The following is a 17,968-nucleotide window of genomic DNA, read 5'->3' on the forward strand; positions in this document are numbered from 1 at the left end:
ATTTCCCGTAGTTGGTGAATAAGAGTGTGAGTGTGTGTGTACTGTATGTGTTTCCCCCGATGGATTGGCACCAATCTAGGATATACAACACTTTGAGCCCTAAGTCTTTTGAGAAAGGCTCCAGGCCCCTCAGAACTCTGTGGATAAACAGGATAAAGCGGTATAATGAGTGAGTGACTGACTGAGTGACTGACTGAGTATTTTTCAGGAAATTTTCTGAACGTTCCTAAAAGGTGTTACTCATGTGACTATGGTGATTTTAATATTTTCTTACCAAAAAATACTAATATTTTCTTATACATGACTAAAGTATACACCTAGTATCAAGCTGAAAAGAAAGAGTTTTTTCTGGCGAATAAATAGATTTTTTTTAAATAAGAGACATAAAGTGTCATACCAAACTTCCTTTCATCCAAATAAGAATTCACACAGGACAGGACAGCAGTTTGAAATATGGCACCCATGTGATTTATATGGACTTTTTTAAATGAATTATTCTTTGTAAATGTTTAAAAAATTACATTTATACATCGCCATTATATTTATTTTGTGGTGCAAAAGTTTCCCAAAACATTGTATTTTTCTCACGTCATGCACAAGGGGGAGCAAAAAAACTAAATATTTAAAAAGCTTTTATTTTAGTTGTGCCTAGTCTTCGAGTAAAAATAATTCAATGTTTTTATGTAAAACACTGAAACAGCAACGTTCAGAACTTCTTTGCACATGTGCTCTAGTGTTTAACAGAGGTCCTCGATGGTACATCACATATGCGCACGTATCTGTCTTACGCTATAATGGACAGGTAAGGACTTTGTAAAACATGATTGTTTAATTGATTAATTATTATTTTTATTACAAATACATAGCCGCAATGTGGCTTAGAGGTCAGCACTGCTGTCTTGCACCACCAGCGTTTACATTTGATTCCCATCTTGGGTCTGTGTGCATGAAGTTTGCATGTTCTCCCCGTGCTTGGTGGGTTTCTTCAAGGTACTACTGTTTCCTCCCACAGTGTAAGTGCAGACCAGATGTGTAATAATAATAATAATAATAATAATAATAATACCTGCAATGTTTTGGCACTGTGTCCAGTGTCCAGGCCCCCCGTGACCCTGAATAAACCCAGGATAGGTATAGATGATGAGTTAGTGTGTAATAATAATAATAGAGTGAAAATGTTAATGGTCAGATATAGAGACACAGTTAACCCAAACAGCAATGGAATGGTCCTTAGGTCAAGAAAAAATATTTTTGTGTTGTGTTGGTGAAAAATAGCACACAAATTTATAAATCCTTTTTTTTTAATGGTACGACACCTCAAATTTAGGTGTAAATTAAGGAGAATCAGATTACACTTGTTAACAAATAATATATTAATATTTATTAATTTATTAAGTCTTGATAATATCTGTAAGTTGTAATTATAAACAAAGGATATGCAACTGTGTATAATACAACATGGTAAACATAATGTGGTAGACTGCAAGATATGACCTACTGTACAGACCATGTTTTTGGTTAACTAGAGGAAAACCTGGAGAAAACACAGACAAGTGAAGGATATGCTTAGAAATTGTGCAGAGATAGTTTAGGATTTAAACATCCTATTAGAAACATTTAGTACTAATTATTAAAAAAAATATTTGTTACTATTAATTTTTTTCAGATATCAGATTGATTGAACACAAAATTACATTTATAAGGCTGAATGATCTTTAAATATACTGGGCTCCAAACGCTTTTATTTTTCCTACTAGCAACAGGTTACCATATATTTCTTGTGTCCCAAAAATTTATACATTTATAGATGTTTTTATGTGTGCAAATGTGTTTGATGCAAAGCAAAAATTACAAATACAAAGAACTTGCAACATTAAATTATTTGCAGCAATCTTGTGATATCAGTTACCAATATTTAGTGCACAATGATGAAATAATGATGAGATAATGATGAAGAATTTCTGAACATCAGTTATTGGTTTTCAGGGTCTTTTTTGCAAGATCGTTGCAATTCTCGAGCAATGTCACAATAATCTCCTTGCAATTTCAAGTATTTTTTGTTACACAATTTCCTGAATATATGTAATGATTTGAAAGTACAGAGTCATATCAAATAAGACTTAGACCATTTCTTTATGATTACTATATATTTTTTATTGTATTGTGTTGCACTGTTTGTGAACTAATGTGAACAGCGTATGGAATCTGCATGTAAAATTAAATAATTTAAAGTTGATTCAAAGTAGTTTGGGTGATGTACTATATAGCAAACGTTCCATAAAAAAAAACATTAAAAAAAACGCGTTTAGCTTTGAGGATGGGATGCCATTTATAATTTACTGGGACTGACAGGCACAGAGGCTACAACTTCTTGATTGAGAATGACATACAGGATACAGAGGTCATGCCCTGTTTCAGTGAGATTAACAGATACAGAGGCCACACCTCCTCTACTAGTATTGACAGTGACAGGGGCCACATCTCCATTCACACATAGTCCTTCGGGAATGGCAGAAATGACATGCCATGGCTGCTTCAATGAAACTGACAGGCACAGAGGCCACAACTTATTTACAGGAGCTGATGGAGGAGCAGTGGGACTGACAGGCACAGGGGGCCACACCTCCTTCTTTGTGACAGGGATAGACCATGCCTTCTTCACTGGGAACTGGCGCTCAAATACAGAAAGACAAGTCACAGTTACAAAGAAAGTTATGTCTTGCATGCATCAGACAAATTTACTTGTTTAAAAAAAACATTTTTATCAGATCGCAATGCATTATGGGTGGTTTCTGCCTTAGGAGTCTACACTTCAGCCCTTTGAGGGATCATCTAATGCTGTGGCTCTCAAAAGTGTAGTGTATTGTGACCCCCACTGGGCCCATTAAGCATGTCAGGTAGTGTCATTTCTTTATTATTATTATTATTATTATTATTATTATTATTATTATTATTATGGTTGTTGTTGTTATTATTATTATTATTTGCTTATGTCAGTGATCATCCTCCTTCAATTTATTTATTATACAATTTTTGAACTTAATGGCTAAAATGACTGGACAACCGAATTTAAATATTTTAAAACAAACATTAATTATAACCATTGTAATATTAGTCTTAAAATTGTAATTAGCCATATCTGTCATGAACCCAATATGTTTTGTCAATGTAAAGGAATAAAATGAATTTGTTTAGAAATAATAATTATTTAGACAAATACATATAGTGACAAATAGACATCATCCAGCTGGATAAATTTGCATTGTTTCACTATAAACAGAGCAGTAAAATACACAGACTATAACAAACATTCACTTACATTTAAAGAGGTCCCTGAATGCAAAAAGGTTGAGAACACCTGATCTAATAGATATCCCTTAAGCTTAAGTGTTAGAATACTGTATATCTAATAATGCCCTGACAAATTTTAAAAAAGAAAACATTTTTTTTAAAGTTTTGAAGCACCCTTTCTGTGATTTAAGCTCCAGACAATTTCATCAGACTCTCTTTTCACCAAGGTGCTGTATGTAGTCACTCAAGAGGATGTTACTATGCAAACATTCAGTATGCCGATAATAGTAATAAGCAACACAATGCAGTGTTTGTCTAGCAAAAGCTACAATAAGTATTATTGAATGAAACAAGTTTGTACTGCCGATTTGTGCAAGACGGCCTTATGCCAGACTCATAATTTTTTTCTGTATGTTATCTTTGTAGTGATGCACATTGCAATACAGATCCTTATGGGTTCACATATGAGGTTGCCATTATAAATAAATGCACTGGGGTGAAAGGGGTTAGAAAAAAAGCCCAAGCTAATGCACATTAGGAAGCCAATCATGCGCCTTGCACTAAGAGAATGTGATTTTAAATTATATGAACAAATTATAGAAATTATGAGAAGATCCAAAATGAATGATACTGAAACAGAAAAACATAGAAAAAACAAGGCAGTCAGGACAAGAAAGACCCAAAACATAAGTCTAATTACTTTGAAGCCCAAGAAGTGAACCTGCTGAGTGACATGAGCTGAAGCTTATCCACAATGACTGCAGGTAGATGGCGCTAATAGTCCAAACATGGAACACTACCTGTCCCTGCATCTGTCTAATGACAGGATGTTTTAACAGCACCGTAGATGGCACACATGGTTTAAATCAGTCCGTCTGGCGAGTCTATAATTGTCAGTTATGTAAGAGAAAATTAAATACCAAACCAATGGCAGGCAGCTTTAAAAGGTCTTAAATGTGGTCTTGTACATACAAATGAAACACACTAGGGCTTATTGACTTTGGGTGTCGAATATATTTTCCTGTATTTAGCATAACAGAATAAATGAATCCTGTTTAAAACCCTTAAAGCAGTACATTAGATTACATTATCGCCATGAGATTATTTTAGTTATTAGATTTGTACTATAAGCTAAAAGCATTGTTCTGTAAATGACCGGTGATGCTTTTGATACAAACTGATATCAAACTATTGTCTGCAAACAGTGTGGACCTTGTATTTGTCTTCGGGTAGTGAAATGAAATCATTCATGTGTTATGTTCTGTTAACATCTTAACAGCTTTTAACATCTATCCAATGATAACAACAAAGTAGCCTTTTAGTAATAACTGTCTCATTGATGTATGATTAATGGGCTCTCTTATAAAAAAAAAAGGCTGAAATAAAAAACAGCCCTGGCTCAGCTGATCAGCTGATAACAATCCCTTTAAGAGATTTAATGTGTGTAAACGCAGAAAACACTAAAATGTGCAGTCCAGTGGGAATAAAAATGTGTTCTAGTCTGTAATTCTCTGACTCCTCCCTGTCTGCAGTGATGGAGTCAAGTCCTTCCCACTTTCCTTCTTCCTAGCCGGCTGACCTTTCAGGATCCATTCATCAGAGAAAATCCAAGGCTACAGCACAACCTGCACAGCCTGGAAAACAACAGCAATTTTTTTTCTTTTCATAATTAAGCAGGTTATGCATTACGTCACCGAAGCTCTACAAACCTTAAAGGGAGTAGGAAACTATTAAATTAAGTTCTAAATTAGTTTAAATATTTCATGCAAAGGTTTTTGGACTGTGAATAAAGAAGATATCAAATTAGGTATTTTATTCGTGGATTTTCGGATAAGCAGCATGATGATGCTCTCATTAAGGTTGTTATTGTTGGCTTGGAGTGGTGCATTTTGCTTCGTACCATTGGCGTGGACCAGTGTGATGGAGAGCGCATCCCAACAAAACCAGGTTTTAGCAGAGGAATTTGAAGACGCATTGATGGAGGATGAACTGGACAATCAGGAGAACATTTTAACCCAGGTAAAGTTGCTGAAGAAAGTGATTATAATGGCATCCGTGGGTCAAATAAGTTACCAACTGCATACCAGGTTTAAAAGACTTTTCCAGTGTATTGAAGAAGAAGAAAAAAACAAGTTTATTATGCCATTTTTTTTCCTTTGAGTGCAGAAATTGCTGTGTTTAAATGAGAAATTGTTGGTTGTCTAGTGTGATTTTCCAATAGAGTTGGTGTAGTGTGCACACTTTGTTGTTTTATTGCACACACCTGAGCTCAAGCTGTTTATAAATTTTAAACCCTGTTAGAAAAATGCCACGCAAATTCAGTTATTGCAGTCATTTTAGGTAGATTTTAGTAATTATAAATGTTAGTATTTTAGTATTGTGTATGTACACAAAGATAATATAACAATTCAAACCAGCCAGTTCATAGTGATTTACATCTGCACTGAACATCTTAATCTAACAGTGTTGATCTAAAACCTCAGCTCATAGGTGACTATGACAAAGTAAAGACTCTCTCAGAGGGCCCTGACTGCCGCTGCAAATGTCTGGTCAGACCGTTAAGCAGGAGCGCCTGCAAGCGTATTGAAGAAGGGACGGGAAAGCTTGAGGATTTCTACACAGTCGAGACAGTGACCTCAGGACCCAACTGTAAGAAGTGTGCCTGCATTGCCCCCCCATCTGCTCTCAATCCCTGCGAAGGAGACTTCAGATTTAGGAAACTCCAAAAGGCTGGGAAAGATGATATCAAGGTAAAAAGGAGAAAATAAACGTGTATTTCTGCAGGTTTAATTGCTTCTTGTATGGTTTTTTTGGGTTGTATTTATTCCAGTTGAAAATGTTAAAATATATATTTTCTGCTCAGCACAAATATGGCTAAGGTATAATTGTTTCTATAGTTTTGCACCAGAAGTTCAAGGATAATTAAAGTCTATTTCACCTAAAATGTTTTCAGAATACCATGTCGAAACCGTCATATGCTTGTGTTAAATCACATTGTTAAGCAGTGTAGTCTGGTTTTACTGTATAATACAATATAAACTATATTACTGTTATATGTATAACCTAGTACAATTTAGGCTTGAACATCTGTAGATGGAATAATAGAATCTGTTACAGAAAGGTTTGTCCATGTTTATACATTAGATTACACTACGTCATACTGTGCCCTAAACCACGTTCAGGTAGGATATATCTTTAATGTCTAAAGTCTTCGGATGGGACTAAATTCTCACTAAGCAAACGTTTGACATTAACTGATCTGATCAGCTATCCCCGGTTTTAGGGGAAAAACTGTGCAAACCGCAAATAGTTTTTCTATTGATCTGTTATTTTAAAATCAACTAGGAAGATTGTTGGCTTTCTTTTGACTAGGGTATCTTCCTTTAACAGCTTTCCACCATCATGGATTTACTTGAAGGAGCTTTGTATGGGATGGATCTGCTAAAGTTGCACTCAGTCACCACTAAACTCCTGACACGTGTGGAGAACATAGAAAAGGTAAATGATTTCCAATCTTCTCCATTATGAGAACTCTCAACAGAGATTTCAAACACTTTCTTTTAGTTTACTAAGTCCGTGTAGTAGATGGCATGAAAATAAGAATAGGACAGAGAAATCGAAATAATATGCAGGTTTAATACCCCAAATAGAATTACAGATATATTATACAGATGGATTGAGTACAACGAACAGTATGCATTAAGCTATACGTACAGATTTGCTGATAAACTATAAAGACATGATGAAAATAAAAGGCTATAATTATGTATAGGTGCAGAATATACACTGATCAGACATAACAACAACAACACCACCAGGTGAACTGAACAACACTGATCACCAAATATACACCAGCAAACTGGTAACAGGATCATGGGCATCCAAGACTCACCAATGACTGTGGGGACCAAATGCTAACCTGTCCAGTCCAATCCCACAAAAAAGCCAATGCAGCACAAATCGCTTTAAAATTATTTTTTTTTAAAGGTGATCATGATAGAAAGGCACCAGAACACCCAGTGCACCACAGCCTGCTGTGCACTGGTCCTGGTTGGCAAGGAAGCCCAAACCCGCTGACCAGGCCTCCAAACTCCCCAATCCAATTGAACATCCATAGGATGTATAGGACAAACAAGTCTGATCCTTGCAACCCACATCCAAAGGATCCAGGACCAACATCCTTGTGCCATGCAGAGCCATGCCCAAAGCGGCCAGAGCCAACCCAACGGCAATTAGCGAAAACATATTAGCTATCTGATGGTTTTTACTGTTAACACCAAACTAATCATACTCGATTTAAATTCAACAGTACAAATAATGGTAAGAAACTGAATAATACTGCATGTCTTGGTTGGAACTGTGAAAAGAACAATGCATGCTAAGGCATCGTCAGCATTAGGCAAAAGGCATTCAAATTTAGTATGTTTTCACCCTGGACCACTGCTGAGCAAATCTTTTCCCTCCAGTCATTTTCTGGAAATGGGACAAAGGAGCAAGAAAGCGTAAAAGAACAGAAAGGACAATGGAACAACTCGCTCGACAACCATCATCTGGAGAAGAAAAGACGTTTGAGCGAGCTGGAGCCCTCACTGCAGAATAAAGTGGCTGCAGCTTTCTCGCACACAGAGGTGAGTGAGATACACCAGTCACAAGCCATCTCTCTCTCTCATACACACACACCTACACACAACACAACACACAACAGTGTACGGTTCCCATAATAAAATGCATTTTTGAAAGCCCAAATAATACCATAAACCACAAAAACAGGACAAAAATGCTGTGTAGAACCCAAAAGACTGTATGTTTGACTCACATTCTGCAGCTGGGTTAAATCAGGAATGAGTCAGACTGCTATAAACTGTGCCAGAGTTTGAATTGGATTCAGACTGAGATCTCCTTACTCAAATGGTTGTTGTCCAGACATGAGTGAAATTGCTGTGTTCTCACCTGTACATACATCATCCCAGGGGTGCATCATTAGCACTATTGTCCCTGCTCTCTGAGTAAGAATGTTAACTTACACATAATAGGAAGTTATCACGCTTCTCCAAGCATGTTCAATCCTTTTATTTAGGAGCAGCATTGAGAAAGTCTGATGAGAAAAGTGGGAGGAACCGCAAAAGAAAAAAGAAAAAGAAAAAACTACCTCTCACACAATTACATTAAACTCTTCAGAGATTGCAAAGTAAAGCAGAATCTGATCCAAGCACATAACTAAGCAGTTAAGTACCTTACCTCAGGGGACCACAGTGGTTCTGTTTTAGCCTTGCAAATAAGAGTGAGTGTAATCCCACACCAGGAACCCCTTTCATGCACTGTGGTACATCCCATACACTATCACACCAGGGTCAGATGTCTGATAAGGAAGTGGGAGACCCCAGACTTGCAAATCAGACTTCTTCAGAGCTCCTGGTACCAACAAACACAACCAAGACCCACATACATTCAGAAAAAAGAGACAATTTGACTGACCAACCACAGACAGTTTCCTGCAGGCCATTGGTGGACATCATTTTACACACGAATATAACAAAATCCTAAAATATAACTAGCTCCTATTTAAAAAAAAATGCTGAAATCCACTTTTTTCCCTACTTGTAATCTTTCATTTGGTAATGTGGGTATAGTGTGCATTTAAAATGATTTAAGATGCATAATATATATATATATATATATATATATATATATATATATATATATATATATATATATATATATATATATATATATATATATATATAGGGCTTTACATCATCAAAGCCGCAGGTCCAGACAGAATACGAAGGCGTTTCCACTGGAACACATTCCTGGTTTGGTCTATTGTTCCAACATGCTTTAAAAATCCAACATTGTTCCAGTACTAAGCCAACAACTCAAGTGTGTCTGAATGTGAACCACATGATAGTTCTAAACTCACTTATCATGACTACGCTGCCTTGCTTGTCTCTACAGCAGTACTTTAAAACTAAACTCTACATACTGTACTAAAGGTACAAATAATGACCAGGTGAACCTGTGACCAGGAAGGTTTTGGTGTTTTTTTTTCTTAACATCCCAGGAAAATTCTAATTACAGTACATAGAGACACTTATAGTGTGTAACATCTTTGCAGCTTAGCAAAACAATATTAACATTTAAATTATGTTAACAACACCACCAAACACTGATTATATATTTAATTCAAATGCAAAACAGGTGGTCTAATGTATAATTACACACAAATTCTGCACGGGGATACCAGGCTAACCAAGCATCACACTAAGTCCCAGCTCTGTGGAACGTATTAGCCGACTTTGCTGTGTCAGCCTGGCGGAGTCTAATCCAGTATTATTAGATCAAAGCCAGCTTGACCAAAGCCTGTCACAAGCATTAATATATGCCTCAAATTCCTCCTTATTTCACAGTGTAGCCTTTTATTAAAGGACCAGCAAAATTTGGCAAAAAAAAAAAAAAAGCACAGTGTTCCCATGACTCCAAATGCAATCAATCAGCCAGGATGTACAGTATGGTCTCTGATGGTTGTGTTCTCAGAGGTGTCCTGACATTTTCCAGCATTAGAGCTTTGGGGTAAAACTAAAGTAAAGCATGCAATCATGTTTGGTTTTGGTCATGTGTATTTTAGTCAAGGCCCATTCTAATCTGTCTAGAAAGCTCTTGCCTATCAAATGATAAGTACCAACCAGGGTAAGCAAAGGCTATTACTCGCTTTCTCTAAAATATATGAAGACAGATAAGCATCTTTTTAAACTTTTGCTGACACAAGGAGGTTTCTAACACATTCAAGCACTACTGTACCTGCCCACTTCTACAAAGCTCACAGAGGCCCATGTTTAGCTACTATTGCTACGATTGCCACCGCTCCCCACCTGGGAGAAAGCCAGTTTGCTTCTTGGGACTCCTGGCCATGAATGCTGCAGCACCATCAGGACTCGAATTTGTAACCTTCAGATGATAGTGCATAATAGTGTGTGTGTGTGCGTGTGTGAAATTCGTCCTCAAAAAAGTTAATCAAAAAAGTCATCCAAGTACTCTTTACTTTGTAATGCGTTTCACCCAACACTGAGGGTAGAGTTCATATTTACTGTAGACAATAAAAGAAAACCGTTCCACCAGCTTCAGGATTAAATTCAGATACAGCAATGGATATTTGGAGTAGTATACAGATGCAGAGACAAATTGTGGGTCAATGTATACAACTTACCCAATATAATTTCATTGCAGAAGAAGTATGAAGAGAAGTTTGTAGGAAGCCAGGACTCCAGCAGGCTCCTGAAGAGAAGTCATGTTGAAGATTCTGAGGAGCAGAAATCACTAAAGAAAAAAATGGGACCAAATGGGATGAACATCAGAAGCATGACCTTCTACAAGGCTGATACTGAAGAGGACGACGACGGAGAGCAGAACGGTGAGTTTCCCCATATGGCTTCTGGTTCATTTGACATGGTGATACGGCTGATAGTAGGCTGATAAGGTTAAACCAACTTCTCTATTCGACAGTAGTCACTGATTCTTCCTGTGGGAGAGCCAGACATTCCCAAGTCAAACTTTAGATTTAAAAACAGGTGGTAGGTCTGCCCTAGGATCTCTGTTCAGTAGCCCATGCCTGATATTTATGTAGTTGGAGCTGACCAAGGTGCATTTTTTCAAAGTTGCCTAAATAAATACAACCACTTTATTCGACAAGGTAACCCTGCAAAGGAAGTTCATTCCTGCTACCTGTATTTGACACCCTGTATTTGGTCATTGTCTTCTTATATACTTTAGTTTCATCCAAATTTCTAGCACTGCACTAATGAGTTACAGGAAAAAGAAAAAAGGAAAAAAAGTCCAGTTTTTGCCATGTTCCTGGCACTTTTGTTTGCCAATTGCTTTTAACCATGATTTTCTGTGTTGTTGTTCTAAAGATTGCATAATGTATTAGTTGGAATTCCATTATCCAATGAAATGTTTTCCATATTACAATGTAATTACAATTTCTTTTTCGAAAAGCAGACTGACTTTTTTCACAAACCTTGCAAGTTTACTGGTTAAGGTCATTGTCTACTCTATCATAAAGTTATGGCCTCATTTTTTAAAATAATTTTGCACATTAAAAAAAGTTTGTTTAGAATTTTCATGATTGAAAACCTTTACTGATGATTTACTAAGCTCTTCTTCTCGCAACTGTGAATCCTCCTCTGCAGGAACAGATGATGTGTTGAGTGGTGATGGCTCAGTGGATTTAATAATAGAAGACCAGATCCCCAAACAACAGGACACTCGGTCCTCAGACTCCCAAACTACGGCATCAGATCTGAATGGAGAAACCACCACAAAGGTGCTGACTATCACGAAGCAGCCGAAACAAGCATCTTGGGAAACTGAAAGGATGGTTACAACCAACACAGCTACGCTGCTTTCCTCAACAGCCCCCTCCACTACCACTACCACCACCACCACCACCAGCACTACCACCACCACCAGCACACATTTAACGACCACCAACACATCAACCACTGTCTCTGCTCCTCCTAAAGCTCCAAAACCACAGAGCAACTCTACATCTGTAGCAAAAAAACACATAGTAAAATCTCGACTTAGCTGGGATGAAGAATCTGTCGTCGCTACAGACGCACCCAAGAATTCTGGTAAGGTCAAGTTGTTTTACATCATGGTGCATATTTGGACATGTTTATGTGGTGGTTTTCATACAAATCAGCAATCTGATAATGCTGTAGATCATTATAATCTTTAGCATGTGGTTAGATTTCATTGAACAAATCATAAAATGATTACAATATGATTTTAACACAAACAAAATCAGTAAACCTGTTATTGACCTATAAAGGAATATGTTAAATAAAACTCCAATTTCAGAGTTTATGGTCATGTCTGACATTGGCTTCTCTAGTTTTGCACACTAGATATGAGGCTAAAAGGTACAGTAAATGGAGGAATATCACATCCACACATCTTTCCCATAAATACATGGCCACTAAATACATGGCCACATGTTTATATACTGTTATCAGGTACCTTGTTCTTGTGCTCAGAAGAAATTTCAATTCAATTTTACTCTAATACCAATATCCGACACCCCATAATATAATGTGATGTAAGCATATTGTACAGTACACATTGTTGTTCTAATGAACAGATAACATGGTATGGATGCGGTCTGTAATTTCTTCACTAATAAAGACCACAGCAAGCCAGACTATGAATTGTACAGTATTTGGGTTTCCAGATGTGATGGGATGTTTGGGTGGGGATGTCATGTTGAACAAAAGTTATCATTACTTTCATAGAGAATGTATTTTACCACTACCAGAATATGGGGATGGTATAAAAATGTAGAACTCTCAAAATGAGCATTTTTTTTGGTCATAGAAGCAATTGAAAACAACAATAAAAACACATTATCATTTGTATCTGTGCTATTTCTTTGCTCATGTGATCCATTTTTTTATGATTTGCTCAGTCACGTTTGGGTAGTTGGTTAAAATAAACTAAAATTCAGTTTATTATATACATACATACATATATATATATATATATATATATATATATATATATACTGTTTAGAATGCCGCCTTTGCATGAGACAGTTTTTTTGTTTTGTTTTTTTCCTGGAAATATTATTATGTCTTTATAATTTGTAGGTGTATGCAAGGACACGCTAGCTACTATCGCTGACCCTGTGACTAAAAATACTTTTGGCCGAAATGAAGGCGCATGGATGAAGGACCCAAAAGGCAATGGCAATGTTATTTATGTCACAAACAACTACTTTGGAAGCAACCTACTGGAATTCCGTGATATGGAGACATTCAAGCAAGGTGATTATTTTATTAGCCACTGTAAATTAAATCCTATTGTACTTATACAACTATCAATAATTTAGCTAAGTAAAATAACAGATTGTATTTGTATTTAAATATTGGACAATGTGGACAAGAGTTATGTCTGGGTTTATAAACCTGTGTTACTTTGCTGCATTTTGCATTCTTGATAGTGTAAAAGCCCTGGTAATAGTTAGTGTTTTGTAAATCTTCTTCTATTTTATAGCGATGAAACTCTGGGCATTGTGGGTATTAATATTATTGTATAATATTTTCTAATCAGGAAGCATCAGCAACTCTTACAAACTCCCCTACAACTTCATCGGCACAGGTCATGTGGTCTACAACGGTGCCTTCTACTACAACCGGGCGTTTTCCCACGACATCATCAAATACGACCTGCGTCTGCGTTATGTGGCGGCTTGGACCACACTGCACGATGCCATGTTTGAGCATGATGACGAGGAGGCACCCTGGAGCTTTAGAGGACACTCAGATGTGGACTTTGCTGTAGATGAGAGTGGCCTGTGGCTGGTTTATCCGGCTCTAGATGAAGAAGGTTTCCACCAGGAAGTGATCATCTTGAGCAAGCTCAGTCCTTTTGATCTGCAGAAGGAGAACACATGGAGGACAGGCCTGAGGAGGAACAACTACGGGAACAGCTTTGTCATCTGCGGTGTCCTATATGCTGTGGACAGCTATGAACGCATAAACGCCACCATTAGCTATGCTTTTGACACGCATACACACACTCAGATGGTGCCACGGCTGCCCTTTATGAACAACTACACTTACACCACGCAAATAGACTATAATCCAAAGGACCGCATGCTCTACGCCTGGGACAAGGGGCATCAAGTGACCTATGATGTCATATTTGCCTATTAATTACTGTATGAGATGGTAAATAGATCTTTAAAAAATTGCTGTTCTGCACTTTTGTTAAAGAAATACAAGACTCAGCAGATTGTAGATCAGTCTGCATGGTCGGTATATATTTTTTATAACATGCCACTATTTTTTTTTTGTTGTTTGTTTGCCTGGTCGCATTGCATAAAGTGCATGTTTCCCTAAAGTGCTTTTAATTTCATGATGAAACAGTCATGCCGTTCGACTGGCTGGTCCTGCAGAAGCTTCTTATGCTAGCAATGCCTGTGATTGCTCATTGCAAATCAGGGGTACCCAAGATTTATTCTAAAAAAGACTTTGACTTCGAGATGCGGCTACTTCCAGCAGTTATGTATAATGAAACAGCACCACCTGCTGTACTGGAGCACTTGTGTGCCACAGTATGCAGAGAGTATGCAAGCTTATAAGCCCACGAAGGTGGTTTCATCTTCATATAACCTGTTGTGGTTTCTGCATTAAGTATAATGAGGACTTTAATGACAAAGTTAGTGTTACGGCTTGTAAAAATGTGTATGCATTTTGTAAATAATGTAGTTAATTTAAAATAAATCCAATGCCTGTACTTGTGCAGTGTGCAGAGTGATGAATCATGTGACTTAAAGCCATGATGGAAAATAATATACTGATAATTTCACTCACTCATTCTCTATACCGCTTTAACCTGTATTCAGGGTCACAGAGGGGCCTGGAGCCTATCTCAGGAGACCTAGGGCCGGAGTGCCAATCCATCTCAGGGCACACACATACACTCACACATTCATTCACACACTACATGCGATTTGAGAACGCCAATTAACCTGATCTGCATGTCTTTGGACTGTGGGAAGAAACCGGAGTACCCAGAGGAAACCCACGAAGCACGGGGAGAACATGTAAACTCCATGCACACAGAGACGGGAATCGAACCGGGACCCTGAAGTTGCAAGGCAACAGTGCTAACCACTACACCATTAAAATAAACAAATTTTGTACATTGCAAGGTGTGAACTAGTGTTTTAATTTTTGACTATTTTTTCTGACCCTAAACTGAGGAAGATATAAACAGAAAAAGCTTTAAAGTGGATCTGATTCTGCCAAGCCCTACCATTCTCATGACAAAAAAAAAACTTCAAAGAAACAACAGTATACAATAAATGAGTTAATAAAATACATTTTTTAAGTTCCCAAGAATAAAGGCGGTGTGAAAGGATGTGAAAGGTTTTTTTTTGCATCAAATACCATACAGTACTTATTGTAGTTCTAATGTCAGCTTTATAATAATTTCACTACTTCCACCTTTAATTAAGCAAAACTTACCCATAATATCTATACTCTAGTACTTTCTTCACCCCAGCAGTAAGTGGATATATTAAAAAATTTAAAGTAAGAGAGTAAAAGAGTAAAAGGCCATTATTTGGCAGACAGTTCTTTCAGACCGCAGACACCAGTCTCAAGAAATGCATCTGAGCAATCCATTACCAGTCTTCCCAGCCAGGTTGGCCTGGTTCATTTTCCTTCACAAATCTTAAGGGAATCTACTGTAAAATATGTCATGACTTACATATGGTTTACAGCAATATTTCCCAATATTCTGAATAAATAAGGAAAAAATACAATAATTTATTATATATTGATAAATAATAATAATAATAATAATAATAATAATAATAATAATAATAATAATAATAATTTTACATAACAGGCCAGTAAGTGGGTTTGCAATTTTAATACCTTTATGATTATGTCTCTATTTTGAATATTTATTGAACATTAGACTTTGAAAGATATTTACATAAGCAATATTTCTCAAAAATATTATTTAAAATGTGTGGGTTTTTTTTCATTACAACAAAAATTCACTGATCTGGGTTTTAGGTAATGTATCGATAATGTTTTTACAAAAATAAGAAAATGCAACACATTTCAAATATAACTGAAGTTGACAGCTATTTGTAAGTCGACACCTATTTAATTTCACAGTATATGAGGGTTTAAATGCCTGGGAAAACCACTTCACTTGAAATGAACATGTGTATCTGTCAAAATCACATGTTTCAAAAGTATTTAACGATCGCTTTAACCTCTTCATCACTGGGGCTCATTGTCAAAATGAAAGGTTTGGCTAGTTATTAAAGGCATGATTTGTTTTTCCATCACTTCATTTTAAACAGAAACCTCTGCTTCCCTCTCTGTAGTGAGGCAGAAAGCCTCTGGGATCCTCTGGCGAGACGAGAGGAAAGCTTTCTTGCCAGACCAACTTTCAGGAACTGACCAACGGGAATATACTGCAGGCCAGTGTCTACATGCATTGGCAAAACTCAATAACCTACTCCAAATTAAAGAAAGACAAGCTTACAAAAATCTGAGAGGTTGAGATTATAACAAGTTTAGAAAGTTTTAATATCCCTTATATTAAAATTCATAAATTACTATTAAACATAAATGGCACCAAATTTCACCTGGAATAATGATGTCTATGTTTCAGATGAAGTGTATCAGCATTTCATCTATGCACAAAAAAACATCTATGATTGTTATTATTATTTCTGCAAAACTCCTGAAAAGTGAATGATCAACCCCAGAGATATTAAGATTTGTTTTGGCCCAGATCCCTGTCTGTCTGCAATGGCTACCACACAAGGTAACACAGTTCTTCCATTCAGCATCCTGTGTCCCTGTATAACACACACATTGAGGAAATGCTGGAGACCATTCCATCATCCGTTAACGAGTTTATCCTGGTCAGGGTACTGGAGCATATAAAGGAACCAAATGTTGCCTAATCATCAACAGACATTTGTTTGTTTTCCATATACCTTCAAACTACAAAGATACACAGCTCTTATTCAGATCCATATTTTTGCGTTCTTTAGTCTTCCATTGAGTTGATCATTTTTGAAGAGATTGTGTACATCCTAGTGCACCAGGACCACTTCCAGAAACATAATACCGTCCTCATCTGTTCACACACTTTACTCCATTTGGATAATGTATATTAGACAAAGAAACACTATATATTTATTTATTTATTTATTCATATCTTCGGCAGAGACTCTTATATAAATAATAGCAAGAGTCAAGTTATTAAAGCCCTATGCATTATACTTGTATATGATTTAAAAACATAACCTCTCCAGAGGGTTTATGTTTTTAACTGCCACAGAACCTTCCTGTTTGGCTTCCTGCCCTCCCTTGCCCTGACCACTTCAGCAGAGATCTTAAACATGCATTATTTGTTTCATCTGTATCTGTTTTTTTTGTTATGTTTTTGTTTCTTCATGTTTCCTATGTGCTTCCCATCTTGCTCATCATTCCCATCTTTATATTTTTACAGGGCTCTTAAGCTTTGGTTGAATCCTCTAGTTCCTGAAGGATTATCCAGCTGTTAACCCACATATACTGTACCTTACCTGTATTTGCTTCAACCCTGTATTTTCTAAGCCTCTGACACCTACTGTAGATTGAGTGGGCAACCTACAGTAGGTGTCCATCAAGCACAGAGCTGCTGAGTGGTATGGAAAGTAAATGTGGAACTGTCATTGGGAAAGAACCTATCATTGAGTAGTTAAAGTGGTATTCTAGGAATCTTCTGTTTATAGACAGCCAGGAGGACCACCTTCCTTTCCGACTCCACTTAAAATTGCTACAGTGGATTTACAGAAAAACAGAATGCCTTGAGATTTTAACTCTTTATCCAGGGTCCCAAATTCTTCCCTCTCTCTTCTATTGTCTTTTTTTTTTAACTTCCAGGTTTCCCACCTTTAAATTGCACATTGCTTGTTTTTACACATTTCTCATTTTCCACATAAAAGAGGACTATAGCTGCACTCAGCTGTAATTTAGTTTATCATGTATAATTTATACACTTAATACACTTTCTTTTTATTTCTATTTTACGTAGCAACTTTGTACATGTAAAAGTTTCAGCTTAAAGTTCTTTATATTTGTTTTTTTTTTATTTCTCT

The 17,968-nt window shown here is 36.7% G+C and overlaps 1 protein-coding gene across 1 annotated transcript; it reads left to right on the forward strand.

Moving 5' to 3' along the window:
• The first annotated feature begins 4,895 nt into the window (after positions 1 to 4,895).
• olfml2bb (olfactomedin-like 2Bb) lies at positions 4,896 to 14,586 on the forward strand. Its single transcript, XM_053506703.1, has 8 exons — positions 4,896 to 5,310; positions 5,775 to 6,041; positions 6,682 to 6,789; positions 7,758 to 7,919; positions 10,516 to 10,699; positions 11,478 to 11,921; positions 12,936 to 13,112; positions 13,399 to 14,586. Exons 1-8 carry the CDS (start codon positions 5,131 to 5,133, stop codon positions 14,001 to 14,003), a joined length of 2,127 nt encoding a protein of 708 aa, XP_053362678.1. The 5' UTR covers positions 4,896 to 5,130; the 3' UTR covers positions 14,004 to 14,586.
• The last annotated feature ends 3,382 nt before the right edge of the window (positions 14,587 to 17,968 follow it).

Source organism: Clarias gariepinus, chromosome 11 (assembly GCF_024256425.1).
Source record: "Clarias gariepinus isolate MV-2021 ecotype Netherlands chromosome 11, CGAR_prim_01v2, whole genome shotgun sequence".
Lineage (NCBI taxonomy): Eukaryota > Metazoa > Chordata > Actinopteri > Siluriformes > Clariidae > Clarias > Clarias gariepinus.

What these genes read in the sequence shown, in the direction of transcription:
- olfml2bb (XM_053506703.1), top strand. Translation starts at nt 5,131, where the DNA reads ATGATGATGCTCTCATTAAGGTTGTTATTGTTGGCTTGGAGTGGTGCA. An exon ending in GTGTGGAGAACATAGAAAAG is followed by an intron (nt 6,790 to 7,757) that starts GTAAATGATTTC and finishes TTTTCCCTCCAG; the next exon opens with TCATTTTCTGGAAATGGGAC. An exon ending in AGACGCACCCAAGAATTCTG is followed by an intron (nt 11,922 to 12,935) that starts GTAAGGTCAAGT and finishes TATAATTTGTAG; the next exon opens with GTGTATGCAAGGACACGCTA.